This window comes from Colossoma macropomum, unplaced genomic scaffold (genome assembly GCF_904425465.1).
Source record: "Colossoma macropomum unplaced genomic scaffold, Colossoma_macropomum, whole genome shotgun sequence".
Lineage (NCBI taxonomy): Eukaryota > Metazoa > Chordata > Actinopteri > Characiformes > Serrasalmidae > Colossoma > Colossoma macropomum.
Genome location: NW_023494797.1, coordinates 14932284 through 14955000, shown reverse-complemented (window position 1 = coordinate 14955000; position 22717 = coordinate 14932284). Strand labels below are relative to the sequence as shown.

General features: G+C 40.6%; 1 protein-coding gene across 4 annotated transcripts in view; it reads left to right on the top strand.

The window, feature by feature from the left end:
• The window catches only part of rnf111 (ring finger protein 111), a 69968-nt gene extending 53206 nt beyond the window's left edge, over positions 1 to 16762 (top strand). For 2 of the 4 annotated variants that reach the window (XM_036584398.1, XM_036584397.1), the window contains exons 6-15: positions 791 to 1140; positions 5091 to 5334; positions 7225 to 7594; positions 8256 to 8381; positions 9627 to 9744; positions 10143 to 10223; positions 11234 to 11329; positions 11631 to 11717; positions 12976 to 13079; positions 15231 to 16762. In XM_036584398.1, coding sequence (XP_036440291.1) covers positions 791 to 1140; positions 5091 to 5334; positions 7225 to 7594; positions 8256 to 8381; positions 9627 to 9744; positions 10143 to 10223; positions 11234 to 11329; positions 11631 to 11717; positions 12976 to 13079; positions 15231 to 15348 — 1694 coding nt within the window. In that variant the 3' untranslated portion in view covers positions 15349 to 16762. The remainder of the gene's footprint in view (positions 1 to 790; positions 1141 to 5090; positions 5335 to 7224; positions 7595 to 8255; positions 8382 to 9626; positions 9745 to 10142; positions 10224 to 11233; positions 11330 to 11630; positions 11718 to 12975; positions 13080 to 15230) is intronic. The other 2 variants (XM_036584399.1, XM_036584400.1) reach the window with 2 other exon arrangements.
• Positions 16763 to 22717: the final 5955 nt, after the last annotated feature.

Sequence of the window (22717 nt, the reverse complement as noted above, 5' to 3'; positions counted from 1 at the left end):
TCTTAGGCCAGAGCACACATTAGCAGCTCTCACATTTTTGTTTGTAGATTATTGCCTTTAAGCCTCCCACTGCATACCCCCTCTCACTCCTTATACATACATGTGCACATATTGCTGTGATGCATGTGCAAGACCCTTAGCTTTATAAAATCAGTTTAATAAAATATTAAACATCTTTATTTTTTATATATAGATATACCGAATAATACTGAATAAATAAGGTTACAAGTGCACAGTGGTCTGTTTGAGGGCACATATGCATGTGTGAGAGTGCGGCTGTAAAATACATTCATCCCAACAATGCCAACGTGGAAGCGGTTTGAGTTGGTTGAGAAAACTTTTGGGGATGTATTTACATAAAAAATTCAGGTGACTATCACGTTTCACCTTGGTTACAACTAAAGAGAGAAAATTTGAACACCAAACATGCCTTGGCCAATTGACTGTGTCTGAAATGAGTTCTAAAACTGTGTAAATTTGAAATTACCATTCCTTTAGCTCAGTCCTGTTAAAGGGATTGTTTGGCCAAAAAAAGCACAACAACTTGACGTGACTTGTTCACTGAGCCAGTGAACTTAAGAACTTCAGACACTAAGCATGTCTTGGCTGATAATCTACATTGGAGGTAAGGGGGAACATTGAATCTACATTGTATGTTTTTATTTATTATTTCTCAATTAGTAGCCCAGACCTGTTAAACTGAATAGCTATTGACAGAACTCATTGTTTCTGTGAGAAAGTTGTAATTATAGATTTTTTCATGAGTGTTCTGTCTGGTCTTTTGTATCAGAAGATGGTAGGAGAGGTTCATCAAGTGAGAGTGGAGGTGTAGCGATGCCTAGGCTGCCATCCTGCTGCCCCCAGCACTCGCCCTGCAGTGGACCCTCCTCAGGGCACCTCTCCCTGGGTCACTCTCACTCAGGGTGCATGCAGGCTGGACCGACGCAGCAGCCCGGGCCGCAGCAGCCTGCTGCTCAGCACTCCCACAGCCACTCGCACCACTTCCACCACCATCACCACCACACAGGCCCCACCTCCTCCTCCCTGGCCTTCCCCGAGCCCAGCTGTCCCCTGGAGCGGCCCAGCGCTGTGCCTGCACCCTGCGGGGCCGTCAGCAGCAGCAGCCAGTACCACGACCAGGTACCCCAGCACCCTCACTCTATTTACTTACTTACAAACTGTCCAAAAGTATTTCGTTTCAAAAATACTCACACTGTTTGCAATCTAGTTTCAAATAATTAATCAGATTCTGCAGGAGATTGTATTGTCGTATGTTCTTATACACTTAAGTTTGTGTGGTTTTATTTACCAAAAGTGCCATAATTTATCGAAAGTTTCAGCTTTCTTTATCTTTTATAATTAAACAGACTGTTTTTGTTTCAGTGCCTTTAGCACAATCTGTTTTTTCTGATTGGCTGAAATGTGTTATGCCTCATTCGAAAACGCCTGTGTTGGGACATTGTTTATAACTTCAGCGTGAACAGACAGGGCTAAAGTGCCGTAGGCTGAATAGGGAGATATCTTTGTAAGTGCATTGGTTTTTGTGACATCACAAAAACAATTTAAAATGGACTGCTTTTGCAGCTTATTTCCAGTGTATGAACTAGAGCAGGGGTGTCGAACTCAACGAGTAAAAGGGCCATATTAGAGAATCTCAACAAATCTGTGGGCCAGAGGAAAAAAAAGGTTTTATTTCATTTTTTAATTAAACCTGTAACTTGAACTGGCCATAGTTTATTCAAAATATGCAAAAGCGTCAACAGTAAATGCAGGCACTTGTAGCAAACCTTGAAATATTACATGAATACTTAAAATATTTAAATGTCCCCATGAGCTCAGTCTTTTAAACCTACCTATCTGCTTGAACTAGACAACTGGCATCCTTTCTTTGCTGCAAGTTTATTAATTCTTAGGCTCAATTTCTGAGCTGTTGAGCTGATGTTAGGGGTTTATATTGGTTGAACTGCAGCTGAAATGCATTTTGGTGATAGGACTGGTGTGGAATTGTGCCCAATTGTGTAGAATTGAGGTGTAACTGATGTCCTGTAGACTGTCGTTGGGGTAGGAGAGTCGGAGTGCACATAACATTGCAGTGCATGCTGGGGGCTGTAGTGCAGCGCATTGTGAAACAGGCTAATATTGATAGAAAGTGAAAATACTTCTGCGGGCTGGGGAGAATTGTGTCGAGGGCCTGATCTGTGTTTGACACTTGGGAACTAGAGTGAATAGAAGATTTTTAAAATGTATCTGTGTTCACTATATCAGACTCTCATATTTAAATATTCAAGGGCAATTCACTTTTCTGTGATGCTGACCCTTTAATAATCTTAGATTAATAATAAGGTAATCTTTGATTCTTGCACAGAATGAACTTGGCTGTAGTTGACTACATAATAATTGAGGAGGATGTTTATAATGAAATTAATATCCAGATTGCTTCGTATTTGAATAGGGGTGATCAAATTTCAAGGCAAGGCTATACGTTGATAATTGCTTATCATTTAATTACTTTTTGTGTCAAGATAAAGTATGAATAATAGTATAAATAGTATAAATAATAAAGTATAAGTATCTGAAACACTCACCGGTGTAAGGTTTATAGTTTCTGCCTACACTGTATAAGTTAATACTAAGTGAAATAACAATTATTAACATGACAAGTGATTTCAAACTCTTGAACCGTTCTGTATTTAATATAAACATATTTCAACAACCAGAGATCTTACGCAATGTGATGTTTGGTTGTAGGCGTTCTGTTCATTTTTATTTACTCTCATAAAACATCTGAACCCAGGTTGGTTATGAATGGCTGCATTTTTGTGGGAAAGTCATGATAGAGAGGTGACTGCGCAGTGTATTGTTGTCTGTTTACAGTACTTTTTGAAATAGGCACCATGCGTTCTCATTTGAAATGAATAAAGACGTGGTTCCATTTGATTTTCTGAAATGCCCTTTATGTTTGGATGATGAAAAGGGAAAAAAAAAACAAAGCACCTTTTGATTTTTTTTCTTTCTTTTAAGGTGGGGTGGGGAACAAAAAATAATCATAGCTGTTGTTTGAAGCCACCCTTGCAGCATAGCTGAGCTCTGAATAATTCACATGGAGCTAATTGCTGGAGCTGCTGAATTATATTATAATCAAAGGGGAGTGTTCATGACTAATGAGGTTTGTTTATGTCGCTGTCCTTCAACGATTTTTCGCAGCGTTTTCTCTTTCCACACACACTGTGTTCAATAATGCAAGGAGAGTTTGGGGGCAAAGCGCTCAGAAAGGAGTCATCAGCGTTAGCGAGTGAAGGATGTCGTTTCCATGTTGAATGCATTAGGCGAACTCTGGTGGCTTTTGATGATGTGGGCTGTGAGCAGTCAGAGCCTTTAGCTAGCGATCAGATATGCACAGGCAGGAGGCTCTTGGATGAGGTGTACTGGGTCATGTTTTATTCATCAAAGCGTTAAATGAGATTAGATATGGGGAGCCTTACAGAGCATTTTCAAATCTGACGTGCACTCTCTCTCTCTTTCTCTCTCTTTTGTTTGTTTTTTTTTTTGGTAGACAATTCATTTCTGGGGTTACCGGCTCTTTTTGGTAGAAGTCAAAGCTGTGCTTGGTCACCTCTCAGATAATTTACATCATTTTTTTTCTACTAACGGTTCATTAACTGAGCTGATTTTTCATATTTATGTTGTTCTGTGTCTCTTTTTTTCTCTCCCTCCCTCCTGCTCTCCCTCTTGCTCTCCCACTGTCCCTCCCTCCGTCCTGCTCTCTCTCCCGTTCTGCCTCTCTCCCTCCCTCCTGTTCTCCCTGCCTTTCTCCCTCCCTCCTGTTCTCCTTGGCTTCCTCCCTCCCTCCTGTTCTCCCTCTCTCCCTTCCTATCTGCCGTTCTCCCTCTCTCCCTCCAGTTCCCCCATCGCTCGCTCGCTCACTCCCTCCCTCCTACTCTCCATCCTGCCCTCCCTCCTCTCTCCCATTCTGCCTATCTCCCTCACCTCCTGTTCTCCCTCTCCATCCTGCCCTCCTACTCTGTTCCTCGCTCTCTCCCTCTCTCCCTCCAGTTCCCCCATGGCTCACTCCCTCCCTCCTACTCTCCATCCTGCCCTCCCTCCTCCCTCCCATTCTGCCTATCTCCCTCACCTCCTGTTCTCCCTCTCCATCCTGCCCTCCTACTCTGTTCCTCGCTCTCTCCCTCTCTCCCTCCAGTTCCCCCATGGCTCACTCCCTCCCTCCTACTCTCTATCCTGTCCTCGCCCTCTCCGTTCCTCGCTGTCTTCCTCTCTCTCTCCGTCTCCCTCCCTCCTTCTCTTCCTCTCCCTCCTCCCTCCCATTCTGCCTCTCCCACTCTATTCCTCGCTCTCTCCCTCTCTCTTTGTCTCCCCCGTCCTTCTCTCCCTCCTGCCCTCCTCTCCTTCTTTCCCTCTCTCCCTCCCTCTCTCCCTCCCTCTCTTATTTGCTGAAGTTAAAATAAAACATAAAATGTGGCCTTTAACCCCTGAACAGGCCATTACACACTTCTGTAATCTAAGAATAGCTCCACCGTTGAATTGAATTACATTGAAGTCCCTGTAGTTACTGAATAATAAGCCTTTGTATGTTATAAGCCTGGGATGTTAAGGGGTTAATGTGTTAATATAATAATGTCTTATTACATTACAAGCTGAGTGTTTTTCCATCACCTGTGAAGTTACCATTTGCAGATTTCCAACTGTGTGTGTGTGTGTGTGTGTGTGTGTGTGTGTGTGTGTGTGTAATATATATCGCTGAATCTCGTATTTTCATTTTTGTCGTTTTTCAGTTTTTTACATAATTTGAAAATGCCTGTTGTCCTGTACGTTGTGTCTAAATTTCATGAAGAACGGACCAACATAAATGGCCAAAATACACATATAAATACACACACACACACACACACACACACATATATATATATATATATATGGGTGTATATGTGTATATATATATATATATATATGGGTGTATATGTATGTATAGGCACACACACACAAACATGACAATAAACGAAATGCTTACTCTCTCTCTCTCTCTCTCTCTCTCTCTCTCTCTCTCTCTCTCTCTCTCTCTCTCTCTCTTTCAGCAGACCCTGCCCGTTGATCTCAGTAGCAGTGCTGTTCGCAGCAACGGCTCCAGCAGTACTGGTTTCAGCAGCACCTCTGCCTTCGACCCCTGCTGTCCGGGCTCCACCTCGCGCCCTCCTGCCTACGTTTCCCAGGCTGCACCGGGGCCCAGTCAGCCCAGCGTCGCTGACACTTTCAGCCCAGCCATGGTGCCCCAGCCTCAACCTCAGCTCTCGTCCTGCAGGCACTACATGCATCCCTCCTGTAAGCACAGCACTGCGTTCCATCTCTGACTTGTTCATTTGTAAGAAAGCCTCTGACCATGAATGACTGGATGTTATGTATGATGATTCAATTAATATCTTTATACGTTACCCTTTAAAAGTTTGGAATCACTTTTCATATTAATAGTTGTTGTGTTTTAGTGATGTAACAGTAGATGCTGTAAGATATTGAAAACATTTTATAGTCCATGTTTCACAACTTTTAATTACTTTTTGCAGTATTTCTGTCCACTTGGAGAGCAGTGATGAGTTAATAAACTGAATATGCTGTCACGGCTGTAATACAGTTCAGTGAACCTACTTTCATGTGATCCCCTTCTGTTTTGGTGGGGGTCGTATGAAACCGACGAAATGCGCATTTGTAGCCAAACTCCAGTGCTGATGGTAATTAGGCGAAGCACCTGATGTTTAATGTGTTAAGTGCCGCAGGTAGCGTATGCCCAGCAGTCGGCTTTAATTGCTGCTTCTCTTCAGAACAGAGGCATGTAGAATGTGAATGAGTGTGGCAGCGTCCCTGGTGGGCCTGTATTTAGAGGGGTAATTGCTGTGCACTGGTGCACCTGCCTGTTCTCTCCCTCTCTGTCTCCCCCCTTTCTTTCTCTGTCCTCTCTTCTCTCTTTCTTCCATCATTTCTATTCCTTTCTGTCTGTCTTCCCCTTTACCCCCTCACTCTCTCCTACTCTTTCTACCCCTTCTTTCCCAGCCTTTCTCTCCCTATCCCCCATCCTGCCCCATTTCCCCCTTTCTGCTCTCTCATTTGTTCTTTCTCAGCCTTTCGATCTTCTCATCTCCTCTTTCCTCCTGTCTCCCTCTAATTCCCCTTTGTCTCTGTCTGCCTTTCTCCCTTTTCCCTTTCTCTCTATGTTCCCCTTCTCTTTTTCCCCTTTTCCCCTTCTCTTTATTCCCTCTTTCCTCTTTCTCTATCTTTTCCACCTACCCCCTCTCTTTTACTTTCTGCATCCCCCCCTTCAGACTTTGTCTCTCTCTCTTACCATCTCTCCACCCATCATTCCCCTTTTCCCTTCTCTTTTTCTCAGCTTTTCTCTCCTCTCTCTTCCCCTCTTTCCCACCTGTATCATTCCCCTTTTCCCCCCTTCCTTCTCTCTTTCTCTTGCTCTCCCTCCCCCATTTCTCTCTCTTTTCCCCTCTCTCTCATTGGCCCCTCAGCAATCAACAAATCATTTCCACTCCTGAGTATTCACGCATGCCAGGGCGATGCTGATGGAGGTTTGTAGTGCCCAGACAGGCTGCAGTCCGTATGGCCAAATTTTCAGTTTCAGTTCACAAGAAATTAAGATACAGCAAGATTGTTCAGTCAAAACTTTTACTTTCTACCTTAAATATAGTTTGTAAGACATGTTTGGTGTCTGCAGGTTTCTTCTTTAGTTTTGTACTGGAGCTACAAGGCTAATGTAGCTAACCGGTAAACAAATTGCAGGCTTTAACTTGGCTTCTACTGTTTTCAGTTACTTTAGTCTATTTGTACTGATAACAGTGTGTCATACAGTTTCAGAAAGCACATAAGCAACTACTTAAAATTACTTAACTCAATTGTATAATGATTTAGGCATGCAGCTTTCACAGTGGCAAACTGTTAACTGAAATTTTCCACAGTGTGTTAGGTACATTAGCCTCATAGGTCCATTGCAAAACTAAAGAAGCAAACGTCAGATAACAACATGTCTTAGTTGATTGATTAAATTCGTGCTAAGGGGAAAATTATGTAAATCATAGTTTTGGCCAAAGCATGGCTTCATGTTTAAGGTTGTTAAAATATGCAAAAAATAATCTCTCATTATAATCTCTCTCTCTCTCTCTCTCTCTCTCTCTCTCTCTCTCTCTCTCTCTCTCTCTCTCTCTATGTTTGCAGATGGTCCGCTAGCACGCTCCTTGCACCACCAGTCCTCCTCTTCCTGTCCTCATTCACACGGCAATCCCCCTCCCCCTCCTCAGCCCCCTCCGCAGGGCGATTACGTCATCCCTCACCCTGTCCTCCCTTTCCACACCCCACTGCCCTCTCACGGCCCAGGCCACACCGTACCCCCGGCCCCTCCCCCCTCTCTCCCTCCTCACCATCTCCCGGGCTCAAGCGCCCCCCTGACGCAGCACCTGGCCCCCGAGCACCAGGCCCTGCCGCACCACTTGCCTGTGCTGGGCCCCAACCCCGTGCAGAGGCTCCACCAGCACGAGATTCTGCAGAGGATGGAGGCCCAGAGACGCAGGATGATGCAGCACCCGACGTGAGTTATGGCATTGCTTTATTATGGCCACTGAAAAAGTTAAAGGGACTGTATTGTAGATTTTTGTATTCATATGTTTATTTATAACGTTTGTGTAACAAAATTAGCCATAAATCACTTTTCAGAATTAAACAGACTGCAGATGTACCTTTGAGACTGGTATGTAAGAGACTTCAGTTCTGATTGGCTGCTGTGTGTTGTACCTTGTCCAAAAAGCAGCTTTAAACATACAAAAGAGCTGAAATATATAGGACAGACGGTCAAGTCCTCAGGTATGTTGGTAAAAATGACCACTGCTTACCATTCTAATCATGCCTTTTGGATTCCTGGATCCTTTGAAATGCTCTTTTTCATCACGTCCTCCGCTTTAAGTCCAAACTGTCTGCAGTGACAACATTCCTTATTGCTTCAGTGTGAATGGGTACGGCTGTTGTGTAAATGTCAGTGACATCACAACCATGATGAATTCAAAACAGGCTTTTTGACCAGCTTCCTATGAGTAGTATGTTTTCCTTATGTGTACTGTATATCTTGGTAAGTGAACAGTGTGTTTTGGAGCATTTATATAGTACATCAAACTCAAAAAAGATATGACCCCTTTAAAAGCAGTCATGTTTTTCTTTGCTGTCTGACTCTGTTTCTACTGCTGTTTTACCTACAGTCGAGCACACGAGAGACCTCCCCCTCACCCTCACAGAATGCACCCCAACTACGGCCACGGACATCACATCCACGTCCCCCAGACCATGTCCTCCCACCCTCGCCAGACTGACCAGAGGACCACGTGGTACGCACAACTTCAACAGAGCAGTAGCTGCATTAATATCCCACTCCAGGCCTGTTCTAGTGCTTAGAGCAAAACTGTTTAATTAGCAGTTTTGCTGACCGTAATAAAATTATGTTCCTCAGGAACTAAATATGGTAATACTGTGAGCAAAGCATTTTTATTTTTGGCTTTGTTCTGCTGCAGTTTTGTGCCCCTGTTTAACACACAAATGGGCTTCACATGTTGTTGCTAGAGGCATAAAGAACAGTATAAAAATTCACAGAATGGTATGTATTGTAGTTTTTGCACAATATGATGTTATAGATCTAAAAAAGGTGCCAGTATTTCATTTCCTTTAATTGTTTAGGTCAAAGCAACTGCCAGGGGCTGCTAAATGCATAGTTACCACGAACGAGAAGACACATTTAAATTGAAATTAAAGGGGAATTCTGCAGATTTCTTTCAAAGTTTCTGCCTAATAAATGGTTAAGGTGTGAACTACGTAATTTAATTTAGAGTGGTTTGATGTGAAATGGATGTTTTAGAGAAACCTGCAGAGCCAGAATTGTTCAGTGTTGTTGATGGATGCCTGAAGAGTTTAATGCCTCTGAAATCCTCCTCGCAGAAATTTATTATATAAAATGGTTAAGAAAATGCTGCCTGATGCCTGAGATGCCTTTTGTCACAGTTGAACAATGAGGGTTTGCCTAAAATGTATTTTTTAAGCATTCATGGCAGAGAAGTACATGCAAGCCATTGTAAGGTAAAATAATCCCCAGAGAAACCTTAAGTGTTTTAGATTTACTGTGCTTTCACCATTATCAACATTACATATAACAACTTGGACGACGTGTAGGTTCACTGGTAGTTTTGGAAGAATAAAATAGCTATATTTGCGTTGTATTGCAATCCCTGGTTCCTATCACCAGTACTGTGAAGATATCAGAGCCTGTGAGTTTCTCTGAAATGCATTTTCACATCAGTTATTCTGAATGACTTGTTTATGTTTCACCTATTGAATTATACAGAAAATTTGGTGTAGTTCTCCTTTGAGTGCTGCACAGGGACATTTCGTCTTGTTCTCATGGTTGCCTCTTTTGATAGAACACTGTATTAATAGAACAGTGAAGACCATTAGAATCTGTTCATTCATCCGATATGAGCAGTATTTTTATCCTCATATCATGAATAAATGAATATTAATATGATTATCGGAACAGCTCTGGTTTGTTGGCGTCTAATGTTGCTGTTGTGGCTGTGTTTCAGGGAGCTGGGCATAGAGGCTGGCGTGACTGTAGCTCCTTACCCTTCAGGGCATCTGCTCCCCCATCTGCCCCACTACCACCCCCCACCCAGACTGCACCACTTCCCCATCCAGCTGATGGTGAGTACCATCTCCTCCAGTGCTCACTCCCAGCCATCGTTATGTACATTAGCATATATTAGCATAAGTAATGAAGGGCTGGTGTGGGTTCAGGTATTGCACAGATTAATGACGGTGGGCCCGACCCCCCTTCTATTTACAACATCTGTTATTTCAAGGGTGGATTATTAGGCCTCATGAATTATGTATTGCCATTAATAACCCGAGCTCAACAGCCATTTCAGAAGTGAATATTAAGTTTGACATACCTGATATAAAATGGTTCGCTTTCTCTGTAAATAATCATGAAACTATATTTGTTTCTTCTTCAGGATCCACCATACACAGCAAATTGTTTTGATAAGGAATAGCAAAGAGATGTTAGAATGGTTTGTTGTTTTTTTCTCTCTCTCACTCAGCACACTGGCATGTCTGAGGTCACCTATCCGCACATTCGCTACATCTCGTCCAGAATGACTGGATTTGGCCGAACCTATGAGGTAGGATTTACAGTTAAAGAGCCTTAAGCCATTTAGGGAATCCTTCTGACCAGCGAAATTTCAAAAACAGAAATGGAAAAGTGTAATATTAACTTTCTGAAGTTACTGTGTTATAATATTAAAATGAATTATTTCTCACACAAAGCTCATCGAGACAAGGAGAGAAACTATCAAAATTGTGTATTTGTTATTAAACGTAGGAGAGATACTGTTATGACTTGAATTTGGTGGAAAGTTATTCTTTCCACCATTGTTCTCGCTATGTGTTGAGTGCAAACTTGGAATGGAATATAAATGGAATGTAAATTAAATTCCTTATATAACCAAATATGTAATTTAGGGCTGGCAAAGAGTTGCAAATAATTAATTGCAACTAATCTTATTATTTTTTTGTAATCAGTCACAATTAGTCATGTTTGCCTTATTTGCTCAGAGTTGACCTTAAAAGATTTTTTTTTCAATTTAAAATGCAGTGCTTAGCTACACGAGTGGACAGAATAAGCCCATAATAATTCAGTAACATTTATTTCATAATGTGAACACAGGACCTGAACCTGAACATAAAAATCACGAGGGGAACTGTAGCTTTCGACTTCGCTTTTGCTTTTGTTAGTCTGCTACTTGTTGATTTATCTGTAGGTCTCCTGCAAGCACTGTCCAGCATAGTCTACCAAACGTGCTGAAAGTATCGCTTTAAAAGCTGTGTTTGAACACAAGGGCTACAATCACAGATTCTATCATAGCAACATGCAGCACGCTGCGGATGGGTTTCAACCTGCAATACTGCAAATGGTTCGAAGGGTCAAACTAAGAAAAAATGACTTGTGTCGTTGCTAATTTTTCATGTTAACTTGTTAATGACTTTGCATTAAATTAAACATAGCAAAATGATAACAGCTCTAGACTTCTAATGGTTGAGTCTAAGATTAAGAAATACACTGGCTTAAAAAATGTGTGTAGGAGAGTGGCTATTGACACATTTATGTATTTATATCTATTTTGCTTTACAGGATCTGCTGCATTTAGAGGAGCGGCTGGGGACTGTGAATCGAGGAGCCTCTCAGGGAACCATAGAGAGGTGCACTTACCCGCACAAGTACAAGAAGGTGAGAGCTTGTAAGATGACGAGGAGTGTGTCATATGCGTTTTAGCCTTGATAACAAAAGCTGCATGTGTGCAGAAAGACTCCGTCTGAGGAGGACATGCACAGGAGCTCCCTCTCCAGCAGCAGCAGGAGGGTGCAGCTTGTAGAGCGCTGCACAGACTCCACAGGAGTTTACAGTTGCAGAATTAGAGAACTGAAGTGTCACTGATTTATAGTAGGATAAAAAAAGGTTCCATATAGATTACAAAATGCATTACACATACCTGAATAACAGTAACCCCAAACCCTGCCGCCCAATACAGAAGGTGGTGGAGAGAGACATTGACGAACAGTTATCCCCCGAAGCATGGGCATCTATTGGGAAAGATAGGCACCCACCCTCAAACTCGGTGAGAAATCAGTGATCAGTTTAAATGGAAAAACTCAACTTATTTATATTGTAGATTTTAGGTGTGGGGGAGACAGTAGTTTATAAAGGCCACTAAGGCCGTGTATAGAGGACTACAAGACTAGTTGTATGTAAAAATAATAAATTATGCTTTTTGTAATCAATATAGATTGTTTATTTGAAAATTACTTGTGTACTTATGTGTAAAATATTAGAGACTGTTATTTGTTTTATACAGTACTGTGCAAAAGTCATCCAGAAATTGTTTAAAACTATTTATCTTGGCAGTAAATGTGTTTTTGCCAGTAAAAAACACCATAAAATGTTAGAATAAATACAAATAAACATAAATACAGTAGATTGTAAGAAGGATTTCACATTTTCAGTGAAGTTATTAATATGTTGTCAGGAGGAATACAGCTAGAAGAACGCAAGTTTGGTTCTCCACCCATCACGTGGATTTGTTAAATTCCATCATCAGCACCTGATTTAATTTAATGAAGGACTGTAAAATAAACTAGGTATTGGATGGTAACTGTAAATACTGGGCATCCCTGAGGAGAGCTTAGGAAGTAGTGAACATAGTGTTTTTTTTTTTTAAAGAAATGAATATTTACTGCCCATATAAATAGGTTAACGTCATTTTTAAGACTTTTGCACTGTACTCTCTGTACTTTGAATGATATATATATATTTTTTAATGTTGGCCAGTAAAATAATTGTAAATCTTATCAATATGTCTAGCATTTGTAATTGGGAAGTTTAAAAATATTAATGTATTGTAAATATTATTATAATATAATATATAATATTATAAAATATTATCAATGTAACAATGTATTATATCATTATATATGATTATTTACTTTGTAAATATATGCAATGAAATGATCTTATTCATTGGAAGACCTTCTTTCTTATATATAATTTCACTTTCATGCTCAAAACAAATACAGTGTCTAGAAATACATTGATTAATCTTGGAATAATATTTATTACAAGAAGTCATATTGAGAAATATTAGATATTTTAACTTTCACTTGTTAAGATATCATTTGAGATTTTTATACAGACTGTGACAGAAATTGCACATTCTACTAAAAAATAAACTCAGATGTGTTCTACGAGTAGAAAATGGCCCCATCTGTTGTCGTGTGCTGATGTATTAGTTTTCTGTCTCTCTGTGTGAGATGATGAGGGTTTGGGTGCAGTGTGTGTGTGTAATGGTCTGTCTGCTCTCTGCTCTCGCACACACACAGAGAAAGCTGCACGGTAAGCAGGACGAGGAGGAGGGGGCCGAGGAAGACACAGAGGAGAAATGCACCATCTGTCTGTCTATACTGGAGGAAGGAGAGGACGTCAGGTAAACCCTCTAAGCATGTGCTTGTGTCCTCATGTACAGTTCAAACTGCTCCTGAGCCAGATGAGTTAAGAACGCCTCTTTCACTGCAAAGATCACGATTGACCAACCCACCCATTTGTTTCACTGTTTGTTTCAGATTAACTGGTCAGTTAACCGTCTGGTCTGTCTGCCCATTTGTTAGATTTCTGGATTCAGCTGTTGTGTTTATTTTAATATGTAAAGATTGTGATCTAACAAACTGGAAAATTTAGAGATTTTTATTTGTTAATGAAAATCTTGAACATAAAAATACACAAATAGGTAATTTAAACTACACATCAGACGCGTTTTGTCATTAATCAATAATAATCGATTACCGATAATATTTCTGTTTGTCTAACAAGAAAGAAAGCTTTGTGCATATTTTATAGAGTGATAGAAAACACTGCAGCACACTGAATACTTTGGTTTCAAACGCTGAAACTGATCAAATGATTTTACTGTTGCTGACAGGGACGGCACGCGGCGTGACTCTGGATGCAGATTTAAATTAGTGCTTTTTTATTTTGGGCCTGGGCCTTTCAGGTTCATGTGGTTACAGGAATATTCCAGTCTTTTTTAAGCTTATTTCCATCTGCTGCAACTGTAACATAGTTTTTTACCATGGACAGTAATTTTTGCCTGGTTTCTCTGTACATAGAACAAAAATAGAATACATACTTACTCACAACACAATTAGAATAGAAGGCAGTGGGTATTTGCTTCAGCATCTGCCCATTGATTTGCATTGTAAGTATGTTTTAAGTCAGGTTTTCTGTTCTTTTCCTAAGTACAGGGAAGTTATTGTCTGTAATAACTGGCTGTATGCCGCAAATGCAGTAGGTTGAAGATTGAAGATTAAAATAAAAGCTGCAGTACTCCTTTAAATTCTGAACTGAGGATTTTATGTCTCTCTTTCCTTTCCCTCCATTCGAACCTCTTGTGCCCCCTGTTGCTGGAACATGCAAACTGCGCACTGTTTTGTGCTAGTGTATTTTTTTTTCCCCCAAATTGTGACGTTACTGAGCGGGTGAGGGGGAATTTCACCTAGCTGGATTTTTCAATAAGCTGGGTATCTAAAATGAGGACTGTCCAAGAAAAACGTCCCTTACATATTCTCTTATTGGACAGTCTTGTAAATTAACTTAAAGCGAAGGCTTTGGTGAAAAATCAAATTGAACCCGTTTTCCCTCTTAGTTAATCAGCCAAGACGTGTTTGGTGTCTAGTTTTTCACTGGAGCTATTAAGCTAATGTAACTAACAGGTAATAAGTCAGTGTCACCAGGTTGTCTTGACCAGTTGACTACATTTAGCGGAAGGGAAATATTGCGTAAATTTGATCTGTCTGTTCCTTCAAAGGGGAATTGCACCAGTTCTTTAGAATTCCTTTATAAATCAGCAGCGGAGATAAACAAAGTCATTCAGAGTAGTTAGTTGTGAAGAGTTAATTGTATAGAAACTTTTTTTTTCAGTGGTGGTGATAGAAACCAGGAATCGCCATGTCTATAATGCAAATATGTATTTAATTTGTTATCCCCGATCAGTGAACCTACATGTGTTTAAATGTCTTTATGTATAATGTTAATAATGTTAAAATAGTGGTAAATCTAGAAAAGATTAAATTGTCTATGGGGACTGTTTCGCCTCAAAAATGGACGGATGGATGAAAGTGGTCATAGTATTACACTGTTACAGTAGCAAAGCATATAATTGCACATAAACTTACATGCATTAGGCAAAAAACAGAAATAGCCATAAGTTAGAAGAAATAGTGAAATATAAAGTAGCAATAGAAGTATATCTGTTTGCATATTTACATAGCATATAAGACAGATCTGTTGTATTTTAGTCCAAACCATCTCAAAACAGTCATAAACCATTTATAAACTATTCATAACCATTTTATGTAATAACGTTTATGTAATAACACAAAACTCTTCAGACGTCTGGTTCCTATCACCATCACTGTGAGCAATCCTGACTCTAAGTTTCTAAAGAACGACACGTTTCACGCCGAACGAGAAGGCTTTAATTAGACCTTATTTAAATTATACAGAAGTGAGAAATCCTGTGTTGTGAAATGGCCCCCACATTATCCTCATTTTCTAACAGTCGCTCCTTCTTGTTTTGCAGACGCCTTCCTTGTATGCACCTCTTCCATCAGCTGTGTGTGGATCAGTGGCTCCTCACTAACAAAAAGTGCCCCATCTGCAGAGTGGACATAGAGGCCCAGTTATCCTCCGAAAGTTGATGCTGTTTTTCTAGCGACATTTATTTTATCTTTTTGTTTGTTTGTTTGTTCGTTTGTTTTATTTTTTTTCTTCAGTAACACATTCAACCAAAGATGGCATGAATTACCTGCGCAGATCCAATACTGAAAAAAGGAGAAAAAAAAATAGAAAAAAAAAAAGAGCGTAGTGTGCCAGCTATCATATAGAACCGATACAGCTAGAAATTACATCCTCATTAAAGGTTTTGAATTTTATTGTATTTATAAAGCTTTTATGTAGCTTTTAATTGTTTTCACAAGTGTCATAGTATATATTATTATTTTTTTGTCTTGCATGGATCCTTGCAATGCATTTCTTTGCACATATAAATGATACGGGCCTGGCAGGCCCAAAGGACTTGCAGGCAAGAATAGCTGCTCTAGTAAAGAAGCATTTTTATATACCTAATGCCTTGCTTTACTGGAATAGAATGTCAACCTCCATTATAAAAACATTGCAGGACTCATTTTATTGATCAGTATATTTGGTTAGTTTTATGTTTTAGTGTGATCTGATAGATAAGTGAATCAAGACATTCCTTAATTAGGAAATAAGATCATGCTTACGAGATCAGCTGCTGTATCAGTGTTCAACCTCCCACAGCGTTCCTTTTCTCACGGAAAACCCACCTTCCAGGATGAGCACGTGTTTGTGTCCTGGCCGATCCCTCCGCGCACCTCGATTCGACTTCACTTCACCTAATGTATTTTAAAAGGAGGAGGAGAACGTCTCCTCTCTGTATTGTTCGCTTTTCTTAGTGTCACGAAAAAGTGACGCTTGGTGAGGACACTGTTGGAACTCTGTCACATTCGGCTCAGTGGGGATCTCAGTCACAAACACAGCTGTTGGATGCCTGGAGTATTGTTTTCATCATAGTTTCTTCCGTTTTTGTTTTTCTCTCCCCCTCGTTTGTCTCTCTGCACCAAGTGACTGTTGCAGGCTGATTACTCTGTTCAAATATGGTCATTAACATGCACACTCACTCTTAGGAGTGCATTTGTCTCTCTCTCTCTCTCTCTTTAGCTGTGCAGCAAACTGTTGTTTTAATTTAGTTCTTTTTGTTTGGTTCTTTTTTTTTTCTTTTTGCTGCTGTGAAAGCCTAACACTAATATTATTCTCAACTAGCTAACTTGCATATACTTGCACATGAGAGACAAAAGACAGGAGTGCTTTGAGAATGAAAGTGCGCTGAGGCCATGTATTTCCTCTCTGTTTGCTGAATTTTGGAGAAAAAGAAAACAAGAAAAAACTGTAATAATTTTGAATGGAGTGTTGGAATGCAGTACTTAATGGCAGGTATCCATGCATTCATAGACTTAAAAGGTCCCGGGATGATACTCCGTGGGATTTACATTAGTTTTAAAATAATGATATTAATAAAGTTAGGTAACTCTTTCTTGTGTACTTTGTGTGGCTTCTTTATAATAACATGTCTCACTTGTATGCAGTGTTTTGAGCACCACAGCAAACTCACTTTTCCACTTATTCCACTAGGCAGTATATCTGTGATGAGATAAACCACAGTTCTTAAAAATGATAACAGTAATTCAGAATTATGACGTGTCAGATTTCTATTCCAGGACTAAACGGCCTGTGCTGTGGTGCGTGGCATGTTTGGCTTGTAACTAAGCTATCGTCAGCTTAGCCAAAATGCTACAGTCCCAAACACCACAGAGCAGGTTCAATTTTCTGTTGGTCACTCAATGTTTGCTCTCTCAGGCGTCAGGTTTTCTCATCTGCACTTGTTTCAGCAGAGCAGAAGTCAGTCCGAACCAAACCTGTACTGTGGTGTGTGGCACTGTTTGGGTCTGTAGCCTGATCAGCTAACTTAACATTAGCTTGGCAAGCAGGTTGAAGATCAGGCTACAGACCCAAACAGTGCCACACGCCATGGAACAGGTTTTCAATCCCTCCGATTTTAATCATCATCTAAGCTTGTCTGTGCTTTAGTTAGCCAGAATCATCCATGTTCTGTGGTGAGCAGAGCGGTTATCATGCTAGCTAAGCTAATGCTAACACCAGTTCCTCTCTCCTTTTTAGCAGCACTGTTTAACATGTAGAGATTGTTAGTGAGCTGGTTTGACATTTACTGACTGATGCTTTGAAAATCTTGCACTGTTCACACACGAGAGCACAAAAGCGGCATATAAATGCATTTCATTTACGAGGCCCCACCCTCAACTCCACTTATAAGTGTAAAATAATCGCTGACTAGTTATTGTTGAATAAAAACAAACCTGAATAATTTATTTAAATCGATTTTAGTAGCAATTTGCAGTAGAAGTTATATCTGTAGAAATTTTTTTTTCCCCCACAACTTTTCACACTGTTGTCAGATGAAGTCTTTTGAAGTCAGTTATAACAATTTACACCAATCAGGTATAACATTATGACCACCTCCTTGTTTCTACACTCACTGTCCATTTTATTGGCTCCACTTACTATATAGGTGCACTTTGTAGTTCTACAGTTACAGACTGTAGTCCATCTGTTTCTCTGCAGACTTTGTTAGCCCCCTTTTACCCTGTTCTTCAGTGGTCAGGACCCACATGGACCCTCACAGAGCAGGTACTATTTGAGTGGCGGATCATTCTCAGCACTGCAGTAACACTGACGTGGTGGTGTGTTAGTGTGTGTTGTGCTGGTACAAGTGGATCAGACAGCAGTGCTGCTGGAGTTTTTAAACACTGTGTCCACTCACTGTCCACTCTATTAGACACTCCTACCTTGTCAGTCCACCTTGTAGATGTAAAGTCAGAGACGATAGCTCATCTGCTGCTGCCCAGTTTGTGTTGGTCATCCTCTAGTCCTTCATCAGTGGTCACAGGACGCTGCCCACAGGACACTGTTGGCTGGATATTTTTGGTTGGTGGACTATTCTCAGTCCAGCAGTGACACTGAGGTGTTTAAAAAATCCAGCAGCACTGCTGTGTCTGATCCACTCAGACCAGCACAACACACACTAACACACCACCACCACGTCAGTGTTACTGCAGTGCTGAGAATGATCCACCACCCAAATAGTACCTGCTCTGTGAGGGTCCATGGGGGTCCTGACCACTGAAGAACAGGGTAAAAGGGGGCTAACAAAGTATGCAGAGAAACAGATGGACTACAGTCTGTAACTGTAGAACTACAAAGTGCACCTATATAGTAAGTGGAGCCGATAAAATGGACAATGAGCGTAGAAACAAGGAGGTGGTCATGATGTTATGGCTGATCGGTGTATTGTATCTTATTACTACAACACACTGACTGCCACTGAATTTTGGTGCCACAACACAAACGTTACAGTGAAATGTTCAGTTTTGTTAGTGGGGAAGATGGTTTTGCTCATTTATGTTGTTAAAAACAGCTCCAGATTTTACAGCGTTATTGACACTTTAACACAGGGATTCCCAACCATGGGTTTGTGGTAGCATTGGAGGGAGTTTGTGATGGAAATGTCGCTGTCAAATTAAACTAAAATTATTACTGGTCTTCACCAGTACAATGAATGACAGAAGTTAAGGTTTCCAATGGAATTGCCCGATGGTTGTATGACATACATGCAGTCACTGATGAACGAAAACAAAAAGGATACAAAATCGTGAATTCTGTAAAATGCCTGAGGGATGCAGTTCTGCACTGCAGAGTACTGCAAAACACTACAAATGACATTAAATGCATGTTGAGGTCTGGAATGCCCATTTAAGCTGAGTAGTTTAGGTTGCGGTGGGGTGTACATTTGACCCCTTGTGCCAGAAGTAGTGAATTAACTGGCGATTCAGCTGTTTCACAGGGTGTTAAGGCAATTATCACAGAAATGTTTATTCCCAAATGCACTTACAGTATGTGGCCAAGGTGGACACCCCTCTTAATTGTTGAGTTCAGGTGTTTCAGCCACACCCATTGCTATAAAATCAAGCACATAGCTATGCAGTCTCCATAGACAAACACTGACAGTAGGATGGGTCCTACTGAAGAGCTCAGTGACTTTACATTTGGCACTGTCATAAGAAACCACCTTTGACATTTCAGTTTGTGTAACTTCTGCTAGATCTGCCTCAGACAACTGTAAGTGCTGTTATTGTGAAATGGAAGCATCTAAGAGCAACAACAGCTTAGCCTCAGAGCGGTAGACCACGCAAACTTGAGAGCAGGACCGCCGAGTGCTGAAGCGCATATTGCGTAAAATCGCCTACCCTCTGTTGCATCAATCACTACAGAGTTACAAACTGCCTCTGGAAGCAACATCAGCACAAGAGTTGTGCACTGGGAGCTTTATGAAGTGGGTTTCTATGGCTGAGCAGCTGCACACGAACCTAAGATCCCCATGCACAATGCCAAGTGTCGGCAGGAGTGGTATAAAGCGCACCGTCTCTGGACTCTGGATCAGTAGAAACGTGATCTCTGGAGTGATGAATGGATTTGATGGATGCCAGGAATGCATACCTACCTTTTGGAATCCATAGTAATGCAACAGTAAAGTGTGGTGGATAATGATCTGGGGCTGTTTTTCTATGGAGGACCAGATTTGCCAAATTGAAAAATAAATAAAATTAAAAAATAAATGGCTCAGTAAATTAATCAATAAATAAAAATAAATAAATAAAGTATATATTGCTTATTGTGATTGTAATTATACACATATTTCCTTTTTCTGCTGTTATATATTCCTCAGTTCATTTATTTCTGTATTATATTTTTTGTTTTATTAATGCCATTTTTATATTTTTTCATATCTATATTTTTAACAATTGTTCGCTTTATTTTTTGATTCGTGTATTCATTTATTTATTTTTTATCAATTAATTAATTTTTTTTTTCATTCATTCGTTTATTTATTTCTGTTTTTCCTTGTTCATATGATAATGAGGGGGCGTGTTTTTCACGTTCAGGCTTAGCAATCAAGCCCAGGAGGAGAAGAGCTGATTAAACTGTTCTTTCACTCCATAAAGAACTGCACGGACAAACAAACCTGTTGATAAATAACTCTCGATGGCTTCCACAGGCAGTGTGTGAAACGGGCGTCCGAATGTCTGAGTGATCTGAAATTTGCAGAAAAAGACATGTACAATCGATCTACAGAATCTGATATCGATCATCCAATAGGAATATTAAAACGCTGTGACATCATTGACTGACAGCCCCTTTATTAGCATAAGGACAAGGAAATAGAGAAATAAAAAAAATATATAAATTAATAGTTATGAAAATAAATTAATAAAATAAATAGAAAAAACAAAGAAATATTAATAAAGAAACAAATAAATAAAATACAAAAATTAGTGAGAAGGGGAATTTACTAAATAGACAAATAAATGCAGACATTATATAAGATTTTAATTTATTAATATATTAATATATATATTAATTGTTATGTATATTTATTTATTTTTAGATTAATCATCATTATTCTTTGCAATTCTACTTCATATATTAATTTACTAGGTCAATTATTTTATATTTTATTTATTTTTCATTTTGGCAAATCTGGTCCTTCATATTTTTCAGGCTCCTAGTTCCACACACACGTTATCTAAGCCGCTTATCCTCCTGGGTCACGTGGGGCTGCTGGGCAGAAGGCAGGAAACACCCTGGACAGGCCACTGGTCCATCACAGGGCCGGAAATACAGACATATAATCACACATGTTCACACCTAATAGCAACAGTTTGGATACGGTCCTTTCCTGTTCCAGCATGACTGTGTCGCTGTGCACAAACCAAGCTCCATAAAGACATGGTTTGACGGGTTTAGTGTGGAGGAACTCCAGTGGCCTGAACAGAGCCCTGACCTCAAGCCCAGTGAACACCTTTGGGATGAACTGGAATGTCAAGCCAGGCCTTCTCGTCCAACATCAGTGTCTGACCTCACAAGTGCTCTTTTGACTGAATGGGCACAAATTCCCACAGACACAGTCCAAAATCTTGTGGAAAGCCTTTCCTGGAAGAGTGGAAGCTGTTTTAGCTGCAAAGGGGGCAACTTTATATTAATGCTTATGGTTTTGGAATGGGATGTCCAACAAGCACATATAGGTGTGATGGTCAGGTGTCCACATTCCTTTGGCCACACAGTGTTTATCACAGTGCTCCTCAAGCTATAGGCAATAAACCAGAGGCACTAACTAAAAGTAGGCAGCCTTCTAAGGGACCCCATGAAAACACATTAAATATAGTTCTGTACGTGTTGATGTTAAATAACCTATTCCAAAAATTTACATTGTTTTTTTGATTGTAGCGATTATTCTCAGTCATTTCAACCCTCGGCCATGGTTATGATGGACACAACTGCATGAAGACAGACTTGTATGAAGAAGGCAATTAAGATATGATCTACATAATGGAGAGGAGGCTCTTCAGTGGACTTTTTAGGGTGTTCAGGAGGGACAATCAACGAGACTCACTTTCTTTGTTGGTCCACCTTGTAGATGTAAAGTCAGAGACGATAGCTCATCTGCTGCTGCACAGTTTGTGTTGGTCATCCTCTAGTCCTTCATCAGTGGTCACAGGATGCTGCCCACAGGATGCTGTTGGCTAGATATTTTTGGTTGGTGGACTATTCTCAGTCCAGCAGTGACACTGAGGTGTTTAAAAACTCCAGCAACACTGCTGTGTCTGACCACCTCCTTGTTTCTACGCTCATTGTCCATTTTATCAGCTCCACTTACTATATAGGTGCACTTTGTAGTTCTACAGTTACAGACTGTAGTCCATCTGTTTCTCTGCATACTTTGTTAGCCCCCTTTTATCCTGTTCTTCAGTGGTCAGGACCCCCATGGACCCTCACAGAGCAGGTACCATTTGGGTGGTGGATCATTCTCAGCACTGCAGTAACACTGACATGGTGGTGGTGTGTTAGTGTGTGTTGTGCTGGTACGAGTGGATCAACCACAGCAGTGCTGCTGGATTTTTTAAACACTGTGTCCACTCACTGTCCACTCTATTAGACACTCCTACCTTGTCAGTCCACCTTATAGATGTAAAGTCAGAGACAGTAGCTCTTCTGCTGCTGCACAGTTTGTGTTGGTCATCCTCTAGTCCTTCATCAGTGGTCACAGGACGCTGTTGGCTGGATGTTTTTGGTTGGTGGACTATTCTCAGTCCAGCAGTGACACTGAGGTGTTTAAAAACTCCAGCAGCACTGCTGTGTCTGATCCACTCAGACCAGCGCAACACACACCACCACGTCAGTGTTACTGCAGTGCTGAGAATGACCCACCACCCAAACAGTACCTGCTCTATGGCTCTGTGGGGGTCCTGGGGGGGACTAACAAAGTATGGACTACAGTCTGTAATTGTAGAACTACAAAGTGCACCTATGTAGTAAGTGGAGCTGATAAAATGGACAGTGAGCGTAGAAACGAAG